Source organism: Brachycentrus maculatus, unplaced genomic scaffold (assembly GCF_059751285.1).
Source record: "Brachycentrus maculatus isolate JH-2025_06_01 unplaced genomic scaffold, ASM5975128v1 h1tg000261l, whole genome shotgun sequence".
In the NCBI taxonomy this organism is placed as follows: domain Eukaryota; kingdom Metazoa; phylum Arthropoda; class Insecta; order Trichoptera; family Brachycentridae; genus Brachycentrus; species Brachycentrus maculatus.
Genome location: NW_028281012.1, coordinates 3,253,929 through 3,278,255, shown reverse-complemented (window position 1 = coordinate 3,278,255; position 24,327 = coordinate 3,253,929). Strand labels below are relative to the sequence as shown.

At 30.7% G+C, this 24,327-nt stretch overlaps 1 protein-coding gene across 20 annotated transcripts in view; it reads right to left on the bottom strand.

The window, feature by feature from the left end:
- Positions 1-24,327, bottom strand: part of LOC148305848 (coiled-coil domain-containing protein AGAP005037) — a 252,666-nt gene that overhangs the window by 33,223 nt on the left and 195,116 nt on the right. For 14 of the 20 annotated variants that reach the window (XM_088266032.1, XM_088266033.1, XM_088266034.1 and 11 more), the window contains 6 exons: positions 22,589-22,730; positions 16,707-16,838; positions 7,609-7,747; positions 6,100-6,183; positions 4,247-4,413; positions 789-836 (listed from right to left, as the gene is read on the bottom strand). In XM_088266032.1, coding sequence (XP_088122158.1) covers positions 789-836; positions 4,247-4,413; positions 6,100-6,183; positions 7,609-7,747; positions 16,707-16,838; positions 22,589-22,730 — 712 coding nt within the window. The remainder of the gene's footprint in view (positions 1-788; positions 837-4,246; positions 4,414-6,099; positions 6,184-7,608; positions 7,748-16,706; positions 16,839-22,588; positions 22,731-24,327) is intronic. The other 6 variants (XM_088266036.1, XM_088266039.1, XM_088266047.1 and 3 more) reach the window with 2 other exon arrangements.

The window sequence follows — 24,327 nt, the reverse complement described above, 5'->3', positions numbered from 1 at the left end:
GAAACCATTAACTTTTATTCCATCAAGTATGAATTTTTCAGCAGGAGGCAAACTTTTTTCAAATGTCCCATATTTTTTTTTAATGCTTTTAACAATTATACATTTCATGATCCCAACAGCGGGTATTTTACTTTTAAATTAGTTAAATTACCGTTAAATTAGTTTCGTATTAATATTTAAAATCTCAAAGTACGTAAAAAATATCACCAAATTTTAATTGTTTCATTATAAAACTTTTGATGATAGTAAACATGTTACATAATACTCAAATTTAAGACTTTGGGACAAAAATATCGACCTGTGTAATTTATATGAAGTTTTTTTATTAAAGCATATCGTCTAACTCCATCTGGGTTACAAAAGGTTAGAAAAGAGTAAAAACATCATTATTTTATCATGAAATAGAATTGATCTATTCCCAAAAGACAAATCACTTTATTCCTGCATATGTATGGAACACAACAAAGCGTGTTTTTGGTATAGATAAATTACACTTGATTTTAAAAAAAAATGTTATTCATAAATTCAGATGAAATTAGAAACTTTATGGATTACGGTCACATTCACCACATAATGATAGAATGTATTTGATGACTGAAGTGTGTATTGTTAAGGGTATGTACAATAAGTTGCTGGGATGTTTTTTTTATCATTTGGAAGAAATACTTGGTGTTAAGGATATTTTGAAAACTCTGATTCCTGTAAAAGTATTGATTGGAGGGTCGAGGTTATGGTATGTAGTAATTAATATGCGCAATGCAATAGCGAGTTTCATAATATGTACAAACCTACTAAGGAAGTGGTGCTGGAAGATGTTTTTAGCACACCCACTGGCCCTGAATTAGAGAATTTTATTTACTAAGTAATGTGTACTCATTGCATAATAGTTCATGAATATATACATATAAGAAGAGTTGTCTTTTGAGAGAAATAGTGACTTACCTAGATTTAACAAACAGGTGAAAAATTATCTCAAAGATTATAAACACCTGCAATTTTAGTTGCATTCAGCGCAGATAGGAAAGAATAATTTGAAACATTTCTTTTGGAATATTAAAGCATACCATAAGATTCAGTTAAATGGTTAAACATTTTCGTGATATGCAATAAAAAACTGTGCTTCAAAAAGATTTACTGAAGCTAAAGAAAACCTTTAAAGATGAATATATTACAACATTTTAATAGGTAATTTAATTTCCTTAATGCAAACAATCAAGCTTATTCTGCCCTAAAAATGTCAATTTTTAAAATGTTTAAACTTGGACGACAGATCATAGAATTAATAACTTAATTCATAAATCGGTTTTGGGAACGGGGGTAGTGATTAACAAAAGAGCAGGGCTATATATATGCTGTTTTAGTCAGTTCAAGTAATAATCTGTGAAGAAGAGTCATAAAACTTATAAAACCAAAGTGTAAAAAGCCATTAAAGAAATAACAAAAGGTATTTGTGAAATAATGTCAACAGAATGACAACTTACTTTATTTATTAACTTTGTCACATAATATAATAATTTAAATGCAAAAATAAAACTTGTTTATTCTGATTACTAATGTATAGATGTTCTAGATGAGACCATCTGTAGTTCTCGAAATTAGTCATGTTTACATTAAGAAAATAAAAAATGTGGTCCTATATGAATAAGTGTTTTTTTCTTCTTCAAATCTTCAGTTATGTATATGTTACACAGTTTCTGAGTCACAATACCCTCAAGAAGGCCACTGTTATAGTGGTTGAAACGTTTGTGTGATATAATATACATTGGTACAACTTTGAGATATATATATTAATTAATTAAAAACTACATATACTCATCATCCAGAATTCTGACAATTATTTATAATCTATGATCACTCGTCACAAGTTAATTTAGAAGGAAAAAACAGTTACAAAAGATAGCTTGACAGCGTGAAACCTCCCACAGAGCCCTTAACCATATGAAGGTAAATTATGGAAACATTAATACCTACTTCTCAAATAATCCTTTCACATTTTGAACATGTACCTACTTTTTAAACTAACAATGAGCATCGCACATACACATTATTCTTACATTTTAAACATGTAACTACTATTTTTAAAGTAAGGATAAAGTCGGGGCTGTTTTAAAATATATTAAAAGAACATGGAATCTTAATCATAATATAGAAGCACTGTACATGTCGTAGACATAAAATTGTTTTTTTTTTCATGAATAAATTATTGCTGCTGAAAAATAAAAACTTTTAATGATTAATTTATGATAACCTTTCTTTCTACAACCTTTTTAAGCCAGTTCAGTTTACTAGATATGTATGAACTACTATTAATATTAAACCCATGCTAGAAAACTGTAAGCTTGATGGTTTTCAATAGCACTCAATTTACTAGATATGTATGAACTACTATTAATATTAAACCCATGCTAGAAAACTGTAAGCTTGATGGTTTTCAATAGCACTCAATTTTGTAAGAAAATGTCATGGTATATTTGTGTAGACTCTCAACTGTCAACTGGCATTGCGGGTTCGATTCTCGCGTCAATTTAAGCCAGTTCAATTTACTAGATATGTATGAACTACTATTAATATTAAACCCATGCTAGAAAACTGTAAGCTTGATGGTTTTCAATAGCACTCAATTTACTAGATATGTATGAACTACTATTAATATTAAACCCATGCTAGAAAACTGTAAGCTTGATGGTTTTCAATAGCACTCAATTTTGTAAGAAAATGTCATGGTATATTTGTGTAGACTCTCAACTGTCAACTGGCATTGCGGGTTCGATTCTCGCGTCAATTTAAGCCAGTTCAATTTACTAGATATGTATGAACTACTATTAATATTAAACCCATGCTAGAAAACTGTAAGCTTGATGGTTTTCAATAGCACTCAATTTTGTAAGAAAATGTCATGGTATATTTGTGTAGACTCTCAACTGTCAACTGGCATTGCGGGTTCGATTCTCGCGTCAATTTAAGCCAGTTCAATTTACTAGATATGTATGAACTACTATTAATATTAAACCCATGCTAGAAAACTGTAAGCTTGATGGTTTTCAATAGCTCTCAATTTACTAGATATGTATGAACTACTATTAATATTAAACCCATGCTAGAAAACTGTAAGCTTGATGGTTTTCAATAGCACTCAATTTTGTAAGAAAATGTCATGGTATATTTGTGTAGACTCTCAACTGTCAACTGGCATTGCGGGTTCGATTCTCGCGTCAATTTAAGCCAGTTCAATTTACTAGATATGTATGAACTACTATTAATATTAAACCCATGCTAGAAAACTGTAAGCTTGATGGTTTTCAATAGCACTCAATTTTGTAAGAAAATGTCATGGTATATTTGTGTAGACTCTCAACTGTCAACTGGCATTGCGGGTTCGATTCTCGCGTCAATTTAAGCCAGTTCAATTTACTAGATATGTATGAACTACTATTAATATTAAACCCATGCTAGAAAACTGTAAGCTTGATGGTTTTCAATAGCACTCAATTTACTAGATATGTATGAACTACTATTAATATTAAACCCATGCTAGAAAACTGTAAGCTTGATGGTTTTCAATAGCACTCAATTTTGTAAGAAAATGTCATGGTATATTTGTGTAGACTCTCAACTGTCAACTGGCATTGCGGGTTCGATTCTCGCGTCAATTTAAGCCAGTTCAATTTACTAGATATGTATGAACTACTATTAATATTAAACCCATGCTAGAAAACTGTAAGCTTGATGGTTTTCAATAGCACTCAATTTACTAGATATGTATGAACTACTATTAATATTAAACCCATGCTAGAAAACTGTAAGCTTGATGGTTTTCAATAGCACTCAATTTTGTAAGAAAATGTCATGGTATATTTGTGTAGACTCTCAACTGTCAACTGGCATTGCGGGTTCGATTCTCGCGTCAATTTAGAAAATGTTTTTTTCTTATGTTTTTCATCTGCACCTTTTTTCTCTTACCTGCTCTAAAATAGAGGTATTACAGGTTATCTGGTTGAATGATATCTGATTTAAAAAGTCATGGAGCGTTGATTCAAATATCTTATTTTTCTTTCAGCTGTAAATATGATTACTCGGTTAAATTAAACAATGTATTAAAGCGTTATTACTAGTTTGTAAATTTTAATTGCATATCTATATATGCACCGATGGAGAAGGAGAAGAGTGCTGTTTCCCTGACTGGCTCAGATTAATCAATTTGTTCCTACAAATAATTATGCTTAATTAGAGGAAGATGATTATTAACCTTGGTTTGTCCTGAAGTGAGAAGTAACCGGAGCGAAGTCACGGGGGGGCTGTGCAGTAGCCGGAGTTTGTAAAGCCTTCTGAACCAACCCCGTGAGATTGGCAAGCTGTCGCTCCATATGTTCGACACGCATTCGCTGCTGAACATCTTCGCTGTGCGCATTTAATCTGCAATTATCAACATTACACCAAATTACAAATGCTTTTTCATTACTCACGCGACAGTACACGGAGTCTCAAAGACCAAATTGGTTTTCTTTTGATAAGAAAAAATGTATAAGAATGTAAATTTTCACTGACACTCTTCGATGCCTTACCAAACAAAACATATTTTTAGGGAAAAATGTCCTAAATTTCTATTGCCAAAAACATTCTCTCTTTTTCTTTTTCTCAGATGTTCACAATTTGGTGTAGTATCGAAAAGTGCAGATTAAATTTACATACGCTTTACATAAACAAGAAGTGTTGTTTGCAACATGCTAAACTTGAAAAAATAATAGATTACAAATAATATCTATACCCAAAACGCATACAGAAACATGTGATGAGTTGAGTTGATTGTTAAAACCTATAAAGAATAACCAAATTTCTTTTTACCACAAATAAAAATAATGTTTACTGATGAAAAAACAAAACCCTTAGGGTAGTGACTGACCGGAGCTTTTCGTCGTAACGTAACGTTGTAATATCGGTCGCGGCGAGCATAAGCGTGCATCTGAAACTATGGATGGAGCACTCAGCTCGCTGTACTGACAGCCTGAATGCTCGCATCGTAACGTGTTACGTTACGACAAAATGGCTCCGGTCAGTCACCACCCTTAGAAGTACATTGGAAGAATGAACATAGAATTGCAATTTACTCTCTTAAACATGTTTATTTAATACATCCATTGATATGCCTTTTGGGTACAAATACAATTAGAAAAATACAAGAATCCAATTAAAAAAGGAGTGGATTGAAATATATTGAAATATGCAAAAACAGAGGGAAAATATGGGAAATAGTTACAAGTACTTATCTAATGCAACCAAGGATTTATAATTTTAACTTCAATTCTATTAATTTCAGAAACATATATTCATTTCAAATAATATCCATACCAATCCACTCCTGTTATGTTTGCTATTAAACCTTCTGAAATCGCATTAAAATATTAAGAATTTGCAAAAAGTAACGCTCATAATGACACTGTTTCCAACATTCTTATGCAAGATATTTTATTTTAAGCTAGTGCTTTTTTTAAATTGATTTCAATAACAAATAAGCTGCGGGGATTATTAAAAAAAAGGAGATTAGAAAACTTTGGAGGGAGGTTTACAATTTTTTTTTTCCATTCTTTACCCTACAAACAGGGCTTTATATAAGAAAACCAATAAAGCTGAGAAAATTACATTATTATAGAGCGGTGTTGCGCCAAATAATTTGATGAAGATGATTCAGATTAAATATTCATAGCTTATTTTGAACACAGTAACCAATTTCCTATAAAAATTGCTAAACCGATATACTATCTAAACATTTTTATTCATCTTTTTTTTTCATTTAGTCAATGATAAATTCAGCGCGAATAACAGTCACATTTTTGAGCTCTTATTTATAAATATACGTTAAAATTTTTCTTTTCAAGTGGCTTTAAAGACACTGCGATTGAAAATACAAAATAAAGGCAGCAGAGTGGAATTCAACTCAGGCTAATTTTAAATTTCACAAATCGAGATATTATAATTTTATTATTAGGGATAAATCATTATTTTCAAATTTCGCACAATATTTAACACAGCATTTTTAGGCTCGCATAGTTATAAATATTTTTTAAAAATAAAAATATTCTAAATAAGCAAAAATCAACCTACCTAGGTCCATCATACGGTGGGGCTCTTGAGGCAGTTCTTGGTCCATACAGTGAAAACTGGTCGTCCAAGAGGGAAGGGTGATCACTGAAATCGTATAGTGACGGGTATAAATTATATATCCAATATCCCTAACACTTGAATACGACACGCTATCTGGTCGTAAATATACTTAGAAACGTTATTGGGTGTGTTCAAATCCTTGTTAACAAATCTGCGTTCTCTATTTAGGAGTTATTTTTACATTTTAACATCTGAACATAGATGAAGCAAAATACAGAAATCTGGGTATTTACGGGACTTGTGACCCACATAGGCTCGTAATCGCTTATATACCCATGATTTATGTTTATATATTTATATTTATATATATATATAAATATATATATATATAAATATATATATATATATATATATATATATATATATATATATATATATATATATATATATATATATATATATATATATATATATATATATATATATATATATATATATATATATATATATATATATATATATATATATTTATATATATTTATATATATATATATATATATATATATATATATATATATATATATATATATATATATATATATTTATATACAAACATATAAATATACACAGTCGAACTCGATTATTAAGAGCTACGAACACAGATATATATAACAAGATATATAACAAGGAAACATTTGTTGACATTTTAGTTTGCGATTTTCTCCATACATTCATTTACGGTTAAAACGAGCTCCTTCCCGGCTATAACGTTCGAATATTAACCCTTTTAGTGCGATTGTTTGTTTTTAATGAATAATTAAAAATGCAAAAGAAAACTTTTGTTTTTGATGTCATTTACCCTTATTTCGAAAAAATATATTTCTTGTAAAAACTACCCAATTTTAAATATTCTTTCAGTTTTTTTATTTAAAAAGCTCGTAAATGGATAATAAAATTAAAAGAAAATTATGGAAAAATACATTGTGAACGAATACATTGAACACAACTTTTTTCCAAAATTTGAGTCTTATCGTTCATCCAAAGCATTTTTCACTCACATCTACTCCACCCATAAAACTGATTACACATGTATAAAATTCGTGGTTAATTTTTTATAGATTCGTAATCTCCTCTCTTTTTTGTGACAGTTACATTTGCCGTATCGCTCACATAAAAAAATTATCTCTTATACTATTTTCGTATTCCGACATTTTGGGTTAAAAAAATTGTTCTGGATCTTTTAATATTGTATTTAGTAATAATATAATAATTTTAATCTTATGTAATACGTAGAAATTAAAAAAATATATATACAAATAAATACAAATATGAACTGGGGTATTTTGATACCCCGCTTCGGATTCCATGTAATTTTTGGATGATCAGTACCTGAAAGGTTAAATTCACGTTACAATACACACACATCAATATGTACTCGTATATGTGACAGGTCCTTTTGAAATAAAACTCGGAACTACATATAAAAAGTAATCGAAGGTAGGAACTTACCCGGCAACTTCCTCGTCGATAACAGGAGTCATGCCACCCCTTAGCGGACCCACGTACTGTGTGTAGTATGGCTCTTCATACGCTCCGCGAGATCCGCGCTCAGGAGAAGACATGTAACCGTCACTTAGTATACGGTCAGCTATAAAAATAAAATAATTAATAATATTTTTTTGACTTTTTCTGCTACTTAAAAATCAGTAAATGTTGTCCCTTCTTTAATATTTTTGAAACACATTTTTAACTAAATACATTCATAAATAATACATATCAACTCCATGTGTAAAAATGTTTCTCCCAATTCTGACAATTCACACCCTTAGATTTGTGTTGTGGAGACAACTCCACTAAGCTTTACTTTTCAAATGAAACGATAAAAAAGCGATGAAAAAAACATGAGAACGGATTTACAAAATGGTTGTGAGATAGAAGCTTCTTAAGCATTTCTAAAAACTTAAATACGGAACCCTTTCTAAAAATTGAATAACTAACGGGGATGCTAGAAAGGGAATCTGTAAAAAACAAACATTAAATTCCCTAATTTTAGAAGGCTGTATGTAAGAAACTGCCTGGATAATCTATATTCGCATAAATTAATTTCTAACACGAAAATTAAAATAAATCTTTGTTTTAAAATCACTATAAATATTGAAATACATGTATAACTTAATTATAATGTCTACCGGCTTCGAAGTTAACACGTCGATTTTAATTCAAGTTTTACTTGGTAAACACCACTATGTATTAAAATCTATTGCGACACGTGATTCGATGCAATCCGCATCATTTTCTAACACCGTATAGATATTTCCGTAATTAACATTCATATGGTTAGGGGCTTAATGGGAGGTTTTAGGCTGTCAAGCTGTCTTTTGTAACAGTTTTTTCCTTCTAAATAAACTTGTGACGAATGATCATAGACTATAAATAATTGTCAAAATTCTGGATGATGGGTATATATAAATGATGAATTCTGAATGATGGGTATAGATGATGGGTATGTATGTAGCTTCGATGCAATCCGCGTCATTTTCAAACACCCTATAGTAAAACTTAATTTACAACATTTTGAGTGTGTCCAGAAAAATGTGTAAATGCCCAGACTTTCATATTCTTCTTCATCTTTAATGAGATGTTAAAAAATAATATGAAAACTTAATTTAAAAATGGATAGAAATTCATTATAATAAAGTGACTGCCGAATCAATTAATGAAAGTACAATAAACATCAATTTAACATTTTTCTATTTCAAATTTCTTCTTCTTCAACCCTCATCCGCACTCGATGGTGCATAGGGCACTGCACTCATAAACGCAGTTTTATCTTGATCGTTAAAAGGTGGTCAGCCCTCCGCTTCGGGCACCATACTGACTCCACCTCCGTAGTGTTATGGTCAACACGCTCGGTTGCCGTAATGGAGGTCCCGACATCGATTTCCAGGGGGAGTCAAATAAATAAAAGTGATTTTTTCACTCTAATATTTATTCAATATTAACCTGGACTAGTACCTGAAGCGGAGGGCTGATCACCTTTCCTTCGTGTGTTAACGATCAAGATAACACTGCGTTTATATGATGCAGTGCCTTATGCACCATTGGGGTGCGGATAAGGGTTCGAATGAATAATACTGACTAATTAATACGATTGATTTTTGCTCGTGAAATATTGTAAAGCAACTCAACTAAACCAGAAAATTATATTTTATTATTAAATGTGTTCTTGTATATGGAATTCAATTATAAAGACGGTATACTCAAAGGACACAGATTCGATGTAAGTTTTTTTTTAAATACCGTAATTATTAATAACAATTGTAATAATTTCTTGTTTTAATAAAAATTTTGATAATATTATTTTATTCGTATAACATTGTATTTTTATAAAATTAAGAAGAGTTATCGTGAAAATTCCTACAAATATAATAAGTGGACCTACAAAAGCCTATTTTTTTATTCATAAATACAGTGGTATTTTCATCTTTTCTCTTATCATAAATCTTACTTATTGAACCATTAAAAACATCAAAGTTTTTGTTTTTTTTCTATGCTCTTAACATTTATTAATAAATACATGTCAGAAGATAGAAAAAATAAAAGCTGTCATAGTAATACAATTTCCGACTTTTGGTTCGTACCTGAAACCTGAACCCATAGAATTGGCTTATTAACCGTTTTTTTTTGCGGTTACCCGATTTGTTGATATTCGTTACTTTTTCTCGGTTTGTATTTCTTACAATCTCAACTTTTTGAAGTCAACTACATCAGGATCTATAAATACGCTATACGCAACCAAATATGTAAACTGATTGACGTTAAGCGATTGAATCCATAACCAAATAAGGTAACGACGTCTTGAGATGAATTTGTTACTCGATTAGGTTTTTGACGTCACTAACGCAACGGTTACGACTATTACGATATGTATGATATTATGTTTGATAAGATTCTAAAATATATACTAGGCCAGACCCCGACAGCTTCTATTTTGTAGCTATTTTGCTTAAATTTTGATTACATTACGCAGCTATTTTTCTTTCGGCCTAAGTACGCAAACAAAGAGGTGTGGCGGCTTAGGGGGCTCAATATAAATATTGGTTGATTAAATAAAACAACTTTGTTTTTAACCACTTTTTAAAAAAAGTGGTTAAAAATAAAGTTGTTTTGTTTTATAAAGGTTATAAAATGTGCCATAAAGTATCTACGACAAACATTCCAAAAAATAAATATTGGTGATTTTTTAAATATTTACTCGATAACTCTGGATTGGTACTTAAACCGTAGTATCACCTTGCCTTAGTATGGTGAACGATAAAGACAATACTTTTTTTAAATACTATGCAATGCCCTATGCACCGTTGAAAGCAGATAAGGGTTAAAAGAAAATCTGAGTGAGACTCTAGGCAGCGAAACTGGCGGGTTGATTGCCGGCACTTGCAAATTGTACTATCCGACCTGCAGACAAACCTCTTAAATAGAAGCTTTGTGGGTTATTGTAGTTATTATTGTATATTTTTGCTTTCGCAGAGTAGAGAACGAACCTACATAGAAGGCAGAGTCCGCAACACTTCGACCCAAATAATGAAATGAATACGTGTTCATTATCTTTTAAGTGACAGTAACTCGTGCTGTTTGACATAATTTATGCAATGCGTCCTCTATATCAGGGCTGTCTAAACCGGATATAAGATCCCGGGCCAATCCAAATAAATCAGGGACTCAGAAAAAAATATTTTTCAAGGAAATCATAAAAATGCAGAGATGTTATTATATTTTATTATTTTATTATTCCTTCATTCGTTTCTCTTTTTTAATTCTATCAATATAAACGTAATACGAAATGATTTTTTAAAAATATTGTAAATGGAATATTTTCAAATTTAGATTTAAAAAAAACATTATTGTACATATACGCTAGAGATATTTACAGGCAAAAATATTTTATACAAGCTTTCTTTTTCTTTTTCATCTTGTTGTAGGCCTTGTGGCCTGTTTTTAAGAGGGATTAGCCTCCTGCAATGTCGATTCCCAGCTATCGACCCATCTCTTTGGTGGTCTGCCCGGGAGTCGTCTACCATGGGGTTGTCCGTACAGTGCGATGTGATGATGATGATGATGAATATTTTGTATGTGCAACGTCATCATATTTTTTTTAAATCAAACTATGAAAGACCTTCCTTGACACAACACAAACTAACAGAGAAAAAATCGGCCACGGGTTGGCAGACAATGAAACCATTGTTGAGCTCGAAGACGCGTCGTAAAAATTATCGCAAAAATTAAAGGAAAAAAATGCCTCTTCGCTTGTACGTTCCAAGGAAAACCCAAGGTATAGTGTCCCGATCCCAAGAAGCTTATTGTGCAAGTGTTCTAGTACCTGCGCGGATAGGTAGGTAGGAAAAAAAATAAACGCAATCTGGATTTTTCAACGAGAAATTATAATACATATGTGGAGGTCCCCACCAAAAGGTTACATTTCCAAACAACACTGCGTTTATATGATGCAGTGCCCTATGCACCATTGCCATATATAAGCCAATTTAAATTAATCCAACAATATATAATTAATATATTAGCCAATTTAAATTAATCCAACACAAATATTTTGTCATTATTTTTTATTTATTTTTACTGAATATTTCATCATATGATAAAGTGTTTGCTGTGAATGAAAAAAATGATGAAATCACTAACCAACAAATCAATCAATGGCTTTAGACTGCCTTGCCCTAAACTGATTAATTAATTTTCCTAATGAACTGTTTCCTACCATATTTCCTTACCAACGTTGAATACAACTTGACCTGAAAATTTATTGGACTTATTTCAAGGCCATAACTATATTGTGAAAAAAAAAATTGACACGTGCTTAAATGTATCGTGCTATAAAAAAACATCTTATACAATTGTACTGAATGTATTGCACGGTGTATACAACACAATAAAAAGTTTTTTTTTAATTATGAGCGTTATACATTATAATTGAAATTATATTCGAACTTTAACACTAAACAGGTATTTACAAAATTGTTACGTAACTAATACGATTTTCAAAATCGCCAGATGCATTTATTTATAAAAAAATATATTCACTGATTAATAAAACTAATTATAAAAAAAATATTTATTGGGAATTCAAATTATTACATGCAAAATGAAGGATATTCTTTTAATCAAATTTTAACGTAATAAAAGTTTTTTTCCATATACGGAGGTTATCATGTATCGCGTAAATTTCAATTACGTTTTCTTAGTTGGTGGTAGCAAATTTAAAAGTCTTTGAAGCGTCTGACAAACGCTGCTCACCAATTGAGGGTTAAAATAATTTTACAACAACGCGATTTCGAAATCTAGCTGCCAAATTTATTTTATTGAAACTCAACATGAAATTATTATTTCTACACACGAAATTATTTTACATTATCATTTACAAATCGTACATAGGTACATTAGTGTTGAAAACATAATAAAGTTTGAAAATACTTATAGGTGCGTTGTGGAGTAGTTATCATACAAATCGAAATATGTGCTGTACGTGTAAGTATTACTACTTATGTATGTGCATGTTGACTTAAAAAATTGCTTGATCTTTCTTTCATATCCACAAATCTAACAGAGATTATAAAATATTATTCGTTTGATTTAGCTAGCTAATTTCAATTTATATTTTGCGTATTATAAGCATTGTTAACTTTGTAGTATGGTAATATAACACTCCTTATCATTATCGTCACATTGTGTAATCCCACTAAAATCACTACTTCATGACCGCCGGTTTCGGAATAACCATTCCATCGTCAACTAATAAAAAATAACTTTAACTAATCGTCAACTAATAAAAAATAACTAAGATTTCGGCATTAACTCTGTGGTTTTAAATCAAAGGCATATTTACGAAAGAAATAAAACATAAATATTATTTTTGACCACTTTTGTTTTTGAGACTTTTTTCAAACTTGTCATTTCCAACTTTTCCTTGTCTTTGTTCTTTGTTATTATAAAAACATTGCATTAAATATAAAGAAAAGTAAATTCACTTCACAATGTTGGCAATAAAAAAGCGTTAAAACTAATTCTAAATTTTTTAACTAACCGAGTTAGCAAGTAATAAGGGTATTTAAAATATTTTATGTATTTCTATAAATAATAATAAAAATCCACGCCACCACCCCCACTCTCTTCAAACTTAACAAAGTATTAAAAAAAATGTGCCACAAAGCATTAGCGAAAAAGCTCCAAGTATAAAATGAAACGCATTTTTCTCAAAGGGTTCAAAACAAAACATCCAAAAAAATAAGGGGAAGAATTCGCAAGTCTTCATTGTCTTGGCAACGAGTCACGTGGCCCGCAACGTGATGAAAAATTAAATTTTAAGGGAAACAAAGTTTATAAATACACCATTTGAATCGTTTTAGTAACCGCAAGTAGTCCGAAATACACGAATATTTGTTTAGTAGGGAAAAACTTCTTACAGGGATTATATCGGTAATATTTGACAGTGTCGATAGTTATAATATAAACATTTTGTTTGCATGCTGTTACGTTATTGACACACAATTTCTATAATGTTCTTACACGTGGTATATATTACATACTAATGTTGCGAACCTGTTATTAAAGTCTCTTTGATTAGAAATGCACTCGTACAACTCCTACTCTTAAACCGATATACTGTTTAACACGTTGTCTGCCAACTACGAGATAACTCGTAGATTGCGTTATTTGCTAGGACGCCGACTACGAGTTATCTCGTACTGTTTTAACTTGACATTTAAGGGCAGCTACAATAAAAATCCTAGTACCGTAGAACGGGGCTACTTGAACTTTGATGTGTTACCTGAGCCCAGTACAAAAAAAAATCTGTATTTGTCCTACAATAATAAACGTATCGTGACCATAAGTGTCACCTGTCATGGAAACAATGAATCATGTCGATATGTTCATTATTGTAGACTAAGTACAGATCTAAATATTTTTTTGTACTTGGTTTAAGTAACACATCAAAGTTCAAGTAGCCTCGTTCTACGGTATATTAGCGCTAATTTGGATAGATTTCTTCTGGGAAGAGAACAAAAATCAATGCTGGTTTACATGAACAGAAAAATTATTAATAAATTAACAGAAAATATAAGTATGTACTATAATAAGAGTTTTTTAATAATATATTATGATTAAATGAAATTGGTTTTTTAGACCGGAATTCTGAAAAATTACCGTGGCAGTCAACGTGTTAATACGATTTGAGAAAGAATATTATCTTTGATGAAAATGGCAATAATTTCAGTTGTAGAAAAATTCATTTCCCATTACTTTGATTATTAATTTAAAGACCAATGTTAAAAATATACCTGGTTTACGAGGCGCACAAAGTTGAAGTCATAAAAACCGTCTCTGATGATTACCAGAGGAAAACTACAATTTTAATTTACATATTATCAAATTACCTAGCGACCAGACATTGAGGCCTAAAAGGTTGATGTGTAAGAATAATAATTTTGGATAATTTATATAGAGCCATTTTCGTAAAATGCTACCTCAAGGGCGCTTGCACAGACGTGGATAATGACATGAACATGATCATGCTAATGTAATTTCATATGTACAATAATAATAATAATAATAAAATGACTCTCACATATAAAAAATAACGTCCTATTACTTTCATCAAAATTAAATACTTTCCTCAATACGATACATGAAATTTAAAATTATATACTTTTATTTTTTTAATGCATAATCGTAGATATTTTTTATTTTCTACAATACAATAATTGGCCGGAGAGCGATGCGAAAATGTAAAATGTCGATATATCGCAACCAGATTTAACTCTTAGCGTTATTAATGTTATTTTTTGACGTCTCATCAAAGATGAAGAAGAATATGAAAGTTTGGGCATTTACGGGGCTGACGACCGTCATAGGCTGGTTTAAGTTATCCCTTTACACACGTGTAACATTCACAAATTCTACCCATTATTGACAACCACACTACTCAAATTCTTGGAAGTTCTATATATATGAACCAATTTTCGAAATATTGTTCTTGAATCACTAGAACCTCAGTAGAGAAATTTATTGGTGATAAAAAAAAAGCTTTGGAGCAGAAATTCTTTTAATTATTCTTCTTCATTTTTGATGAGATGTCAAAAAATAATATGAAAAATAACTCCTATAATTGGAGATAATCCATATTTGTGAACGAGTATTTGAACACACTCAAAATGTTGATATTAAGGTTAGACGGCGAGATTTCAATCAATTTAAGTAAAAAAAAATGGAAATGTGTTTTTTTACAATGACTTATACCAATGCCTTCCGACCGTTTTTCGTAGACGAGGAGAACGTTAATTTAAAAAAAGAGAGATTATTATTTTTATAACCGTTAGATTTATAGGAAAATATGGTACTCAAAATACGTTCTGCATATAAAACACAAACACGATTCGACCCAAATATTGTTGACAAAGATAAATTGCATACCTCAGACTCCAGGTTGACGTCTAATATTTTAATCTAAGTATGCAATAAACAAACACGATTTTTTTAAGTAAAGTATCTAGTGTAATTCCATATTCGATCATATGAATGTAGAATCATCATATTGTAGAATGATTAATAGGCGCCTATTATAACGATTTCTCTCTATTTTATTATCACAGGATGCATACGAGTATTTCCTTTTTGAGAAATATTTGTGTTTTTATTATTTACACAAATATTTCAATTTCATACTATTTCTGTGAGCCTAAGGTGCTCATTATAAGAAATAGGTATCAAATTGTGGTAGATTGGGTTAGAACCGAGAAGCTCTGACTTAAGAATCCGCGACACTAACCACGGGACCACAACCCGACTATTGGAATAATAATGATAATAAATAAGCAAGAAAAGCATAAAGCCATGCTTGAAACATTGTACATAAAGCAAGCACCGCAATAAATGCCTCAAAATTCATAAAGAAGTAAGTATAATTATTTTATATTTGTTTTACTAGGTTGAGTGATGTTGAATTTATTCAATTCAACAACAATTCAATTTATTGAACAACAAAAAAATAATATATACATAATAAACAATATTCAAGGCGTATATATTAAAAGAAAGCAAGAAGACTTAAAGGTGTACAAGAATCCCGCTTCGGAAAACTCCTTCGGACACATGGAACAGATCAATATCCAATGTGATATTGTTTAACATAGCGGTAGCTCTTCCTACAGGCATAACCATCGGCAGGTTGGTCCTGTGTATAGGAATGTGAAACAATCTATGTCGACGCTGTCTTAGGTAACTATCGGAACATACAGACTAATGTTCCGGATAATTTCAGAATTATCGATCATACCGCGCAACAATCGATAAAAATACGTAATCAAATACACATTCCTTCTAGTCTCTAAACTATTGTAGCCAAGCATACCCTGGAGAAACTCGGTCGGGTAGAGCCAAGGATAATAGCCGTACTCTCTCATGTAGAGATACCTCAGAAACATCTTTTGGACTTTCTCTACCATAAGAGAGTACTTATGTTAATTAGTTAGCAATGCGGACGTCTAGAACATGTCATATTTTGGTGATAATATTGCTTAAATTAGCTTGGATCTCACCTGGCAGGCTGTATAGCTGATCGGGGGCCCGCAAGGCGTCTACGGGGTTTGTGAATGGGAAACACCTCTCTGTACTCCCCCTGGATATGGATGCAGCGCTACCATACGCCCTCAGAGGCTTCGGAGGAGCCCCTAACAAACAAGATAAACAGTTTATAACCCCATAGACAAGTGCAGTTCACCCCTCATCTTTCATTAAACGTTTGATATCGTCGAGTGTTTCCTTATTTCTATTAATTAGACAACGTGTGTTATTTTTTTTTAAATCAAACACTGTATTATATCACTCAATGAATTTTATTTAATTTAACAATTAATTAATAATATGCTGCTTCAAAATACGTCACCATTATTATCTATATTTCCTTTTACAAAAAAATCCCGTTCCTTAATCCATTCACCTGTAGATGAAAACATCTGTAAGTTTTCAAAACTAGCCATGTTTAATGAAATAAAATTCATTGAGTGGTATAATACAAGTGTTTAATTAAAAAAATCAACATGTCATTCCACAAAGTTAACGCTGAATCAATAAATAATATGTTAAAATTTAAACCAAACTAACCGTACCCAGCCTCGCGCTGCTGTGACTTAGTCCGGTCAAACATAAAAGAAAGAAAAGAGGAAGCGCACATTTGTAATACGTTTAATTTCACAACGGTTGAAGGTATATAATATTTCAGCAGCTGTCAAAATGCACGCTGTGACCTATTTTTATATACGTGTATTGCTGTTACATTCAACAAATGGCGAAGCCCCTGCTGCCAATAAGTTTGTTTTTTTTTTATGTTTTTTTTACAGTCACAGGTAAAAAATATGTATTCAAATTCACCGTAGTTTCCAAAATTTCAAAGCAATCGATGAAAATTTTTAAGGATTTATATATTTTTTTCAAAGCAATTATTTACATTTCTATTTATTTATATTTGTGGATATTTTCAATTTGTACGGCTGCTTGGATGCTGATAGCATTTTTTACTGTGTTATTGATTCATTAATGATGTAACGTACTTACGCACGACGCTGATATATTGGAGCGCATCCCGGCGTATTACAACTGCCTTACATAAGGAAACCCTTCAATCAAGTCCTAAACGTTGACGTCAGCAAATAATATACTTAAAAGCGGCAAGTATAGTAATAATCCATTGTTAAGTTGGTCTTTTTTCCAAAATTATAAAAAAAACACGACAAGTAATAGACATTTCAATCGTAATATCACAAAATCATTTCGTGTCGAAATTGCATCAGATTCATATATCGTATCATGCCATATGATTTTCCATCGCTGAAATTATTCACAAATAATGGAAATTACAGTCGAAATATCGCAACATCATTTCGTGTGTAAATTGCTTCGAATTCGCACATTGTATCACCGGCTTAAGCTTACTATATTGTCATCGGTTACACAAATGTGAAAACGGCGATGTTATTAAATGAAAATTGGTCGCCGCGCCTGACATGATTTTATCTTCGCTGAAATTATTTGTTTGGAGTTCTATCCAATCTCGTCTACGTCAACAATGCGTTAAATACATCAAAAATCGATCCTATTATATAACACACGTAATTCCCAACAGTCTATGAGAAACTAGATTTTTTTTAATTATTACAAATATTTTAATTACATAATTCATTTGTTCTTAAGGTCAACTCTTGAACCTCTTAATATGACAAATTTATTTTATATTTCATTTTTTTGCTTTATTCGGAGTTATTTTTTTCAGTAATGTGGTAGTATTCATAATATATAAATTCTTATTTTATCAGTTATTATTTTATAATTTTATAAAACTATTGTGAATATTGTCCAGGTGAAAATTATTTACTTAGTTCGATTCAATAGAGTTTATCTCTTTCGTTTCATAAAAAATAATACGCTGTGGTACAAAATAATGGTGTACATTCAAAATTTGTAAAATTTCAACATCCCCAAATTTATAATTACCATATTGAAGCATGGACAAAATAATTAACATAAGTAAATAAGAAACTACTATTATTCATTTTTCGGGAAACAATGTTATTATTTCTAAATGATTAAGTCCGTTTAAATGGAAAAAATGTTGTGGAAATATGTAACATTGCATTACGCAATATTTTCGGTCAAATTTAACCTTTATCACTCGAGAGAAAAAAATAATGTAAGTGTCCAGCAGCTCGAGGATTTTTTTTGCAAAACTATAAGAAAAAATAAGATATTCTTAGAAAATTAGAAAAAAAATTTTTTTCAAGAGAGTAATATTTCTCATTATCATCAAAATAACCGTTATTCCGTCCCACCTTATACTTTGATTCCACGTTGCATTCAAATACTCGGTCTATCCACAAAGCAAAGATTATCTTGTTTAATTAACAATAAAAATAAACCTTTTCCAATGGTCTCATATATTGAGGATTTATGATAATATCTTCGTGAGGCTGAAATCCTGTCGAAGCACGTTCTTGCCTACTGTCTGCTTATGAATATTTATTTATTTTATCAATTATATATTTATTTCATGAAAGATATGACAACATTAAAAAATATATATTTTTAATGCCCACATTTATTAACGATTTGAAATGCGTTGTTGTTTAAGATTAAGCGAGGTTTATTTAATATTTAAAGAAAACGGTGAATAATTTTTCACAATTAAACAAACTTGTTCATTTTTCGCATGCGCAATATTTTTTATACCCTCATCCGTATCCGACCGTGTCTAGGGCACTATATCATATAAACGCAGTGTTATCTTGATTTTTAACACATGAAGCAAGAGTGATCAGTCCAAGGTAATTTGAATAAATAAAAGAGTGAAAAAATATATATTTATTTGACCTCCACTGGGAATTGAACCCGGGACATCCAGAACGGCAGCCGAGAATGCTGACCATTATACTACAATATTTATTAATTAAATATAATATATCGTCTGGTAATTCGTTCACCATCTGAGCAAATCAATTTGTAAATGAAGGATTTCTTCTCATTAACTTTCTCGCTACCCGGGATCGTATCGTGTATCGTGAAACGCTTTCAGAATTTCCCTTCATATCTTTGTACACCCTGGTCGCTCCGGCAATTCTCCCTCTTATTACTTAAAATTGAAGGGTAACAAGTCGAGTAAAACAGTTCGAAGAAATGCGCTCTAACCAGTTTACAACCGATGTAATGCAACCCCAAAGAAACGCTCGAAGCGTTGAGAGTCAAACAATGTGTTTTAAATTATCAAATAATTTTCGTATTAAGTGTTGCCAAACATGGAATAATAAATTGGAATGGTAATTTAGTATTGAGCATAGATTATCTGAACAGTACAATTTTTATTTGTTACCCTTTTATGCTAAGCAATCGATGTGTTCTCACCTATCACCATGATGCAAATATTTTTAGCTTCTAATTATAGAATCTAGGTAGATATATCGCTCACTCCTTTCAAGAACGTCTTTTTGAGTTGTGCATGTTTTCGGAATGCCCAAAAAATGTATTATATCCCAGCAAAAGAGGCATATTTTCAACTTAATATTTACCCGCTACAGGGCAGATAATGTTGTTTTTGCATTTTGAAGAAAAAAATATTGTTTAATTATTTTTTCAAATAAACTAAATATTTTTCAAATGGAGAAAAAACCTTCAGGTTTTACCTAAAAAGATCTGTTGCACAGTAAAAAGTTCAATAAGTGGCTTGATATTTATTTTTAATACATTGTGTTATATTTTTAAACATTAAAAACGTTCTCCTGAAAAATCAAGTTTTTTGATTTATGACGTTCTTGAAAGGAGTGAGCGATATTACAAACTAAAAAACAATACGAATGAGATTAATGACTTCATGCACTATGTTCGAATTCCCCCAACGACTATAGGTAACCCAATAGTATTTCTCAATTTGCAGGTCATCTTACTTGCATAAAAATGTTGCAACCGTTATAATGAAACTGTATTAATCATTCTTCGTAACTAGTTTTTACGTAAGCAAATACCATTTTACACATGATATTTCAATTCCAAATTATAATCAACTTGTTCTAGATCTCCCAGTGATGAAAATAAAGATAATAGTAATAGTAATTAATCCAGATAATAATTCCTCGGATAATATAATCCACTGGATCATTAGTTTTGTTTTATGTTTTAACGATCATACGACGGTTGCGCAATTCTTATATTTCGATGACGACAAGGTTGTCTCATTATTTAAACTGGCTCTGGGTAAATATCTGCAAAAATAAGATGCATTGTTTGCGTTCTAGAGACGTTTGGAGAGACTAAAGAGCAGGGAGAACAAGAACAACTACTAAAACATAATATCTCGGTCGCAATTATGTTTAAATCAAATATTAGCAAAAACTTAGTTTATTTTATCCTATTTATTTATTTATTTCGGTAGAATTATTAGGAAGAAATTAGCAATGCTATATTTATTCGCATTACGTGGTTTTACTACCACATTTATATGCTTGCATTTAACACCATTGATTTTGTAGTGTTGGTTTAGAAATATTATTTGGCGACCAGTCTACTCCATACACAGTAAGATCTAAACGACCCTATAGTAGCTATATTTAGATTCAAGCCCTAAGATGCGACAACCTATAACCAAATAAAAAATTAATCAATTTACAAAAACATTAAAATCAAAATCTCTAAATAAATTTCTTCTTCAAACCCTTATCCGCACCCCGATGGTGCATAGGGCACTGCATCATAAGGGCAGTGTTATCTTAATTGTTAACACATGAAGGAAGGGTGATCAGCCCTCCGCTTCCGGAACCAGTCCAGGGTAGTATTGAATAAATATTAGAGTGAAAAATCACTAATATTTATTTTCACCCCCCCTAGGAATCGAACCCGGGACGTCCAGGGACCTTAACACTACGGAGGCAGAAATAAATTTAAGTGACTGATTTATCTGACTATGACTGACATACTCTTTAGCCTAATACATAAATGTTATCGCATTGATTGAATTCGTTGTATTTGTAATTAGGTAGTATCGGTTTACACGCACTGAACGAAGCCGTTATCTAAACCATATATGGGAAACCACCGGCCCGCGGGCCGTATTAGGCCGGCCAAACTATTTTGTCCGGCCCTCAATCGTCTCGGCGAAGTATGTACATATTTACGCACATTCGCAAGAAAAAAATATTTCTTTTTTAAAACAGTCTTTTTAGAGGATGAAACACACTATATAAAAATTCGAACAAGAATAACACATGAATGCCTCGAAAATTCAATTCGATTATCCTAGAGCAATACCAATTAATCTTTCTTAGTTCAATTAGTCTCTTAATTCAAGTCTGGGCATTTACGGAGCTTGCCCATGACTGACACTTGCCAATTCTACCCATGATTGACAGCCAAACTACTCAAATTCTTGGAAGCTCTATATATATGTTCCAATTTCGAAACATTGTGCTTGAATCACTAGAACTTCGATGAGAGAAGCTTTTTATTAAGCAGAAACTCTTTCAATTGTACATTTGGACACACTATATATATAAATATATATATATATATATATATATATATATATATATATATATATATATATATATATATATATATATATATATATATATATATATATATATATATATATATATATATATATATGTATATATGTATATATATAAATATATATATATATATATACAATATATATATATATATATATATATATATATATATATATATGTGTGTGTGTGTGTGTGTGTGTGTGTGTGTATATATAATATATAAAAGTAGTCCCTTGTTTTATTAAATTTAATATTACTTTATAATATTTAATAACTTGGTCCGGCCCTTGACTCGGAGACAGAATGATAAGTCCCCCAGACCTAGGAAAGGTTGCCCACGCCTGATCCGTTGCAATGATTAACATGGCATTTACCTGGTCCCGATATAGACTTCATCCTGTCAGCAGGTATTGGGGGTCCGCCGGCGGGGGAGTAGGCCCGGATGGCGGAGCCCCCTCTGGGCAAGGTGCTCGGGGTGGCGTTTCCCATGTAGTAGGCTGGAGGTTTGGCAGCCGCCTGAAACAACATATCATTATTCAATTATCCCCCTTTATTATTCATAATTAACAAATGTAGAGGTCCTCACCAAAACGTTACAATTCCATTATAAATCATTTTAAGTAATCAGGAATTCTAGCTTATAAAATTGTTACATTTTGGTGCTATTTAAAGTCTTCATATTATATGCAAAGGAATATAAAATTAATTTTAGAGTACAATTTATTTTTTATTTAAAAAAATAAAAAATTTATAAAACTACTTAATGAGTTTAATTTTATTACATACGACTAGTTTCGAAAACTACAGATGTTTTCAGTAGTAGATGAAATCATCTGTAGTTTTCGAAACTAATCGTGTGAAATGAAATAAAACTCATTTAGTAGTATTAAAGTAGTGTTTTTTTTTTTAATAATCCGCATGTCATTTTACAAAGCCGAATCAACACATTTTTTGTTCGTTTAATGTTTTGCACTAACTGTTCTTAGTGGAACTGCATTTTATATAAATAAAATATACATATAAGTATCTTATAAAATAAAATAAAATGGAAAAATGTATAAAGTTGTTGTATTTTTATATTTATGTATTTTAAATTAATATCTACAATAAAACATGTACTGTACTGCATGTACCTATACCTAACCAACTATTCTTAATTTGATAACGGAGAAAGTTAGAGAAAATTACACCAAAATAATCACTTCTGTGTATGAAATCTAAGTGTTTTGCGGTTGATTTAAAATCATAATAAGACGGATTTCGGTAGTAAGTGGAATTCAAATCGTGATTAGAAACTTAACACTTTTGTAACATTACCGTTATTATTTAAACGGGAATGGTAATAAAATAATTTTGGAAAAAAAGTAAATATATATATATATATATATATATATATATATATATATATATATATATATATATATATATATATATATATATATATATATATATATATATATATATATATATATATATATATATATATATATATATATATATATATATATATATATATATATACATATATATATATATATATATATATAAATATATATATATATATATATATATATATATATATATATATATATATATATATATATATATATATATATATATATATATATATATATATATATTTATATATATATATATATATATATATATATATATATATATATATATATATATATAACATCGAATTGTGATTAATTATAAGAAGCAGAGGAGACCGAGGAAAACTTGGTTCAAAGTTATGTCAGATACTTGAAAGCAGCGGCTAGGTCAGGAGTCTAAATAATTAGCGGGTATGTATGAGGAGATGCATGAATGTGGAAGAGGCGAAGAATGTTTGCAAAGAAAGAGGGATATGGCATTATATTCTCTCTGCGTACCCCTGCGGAGAAACGGCGTGATGATTGGTTAATTAGTTAGGACTGAACTGATAACATATATATAATTTTGTTATTTCGCGGTTATCTCAATCGTTACTTACTCATATAATTCATAGGCAAGGTGATCACTCCTGCATTTCAGGGACCAGTCCAGGGTAATTTAAAATAAATATTAGATAGTAAAATCAATATTATTTATTATCACCCCCTCCTCCTGG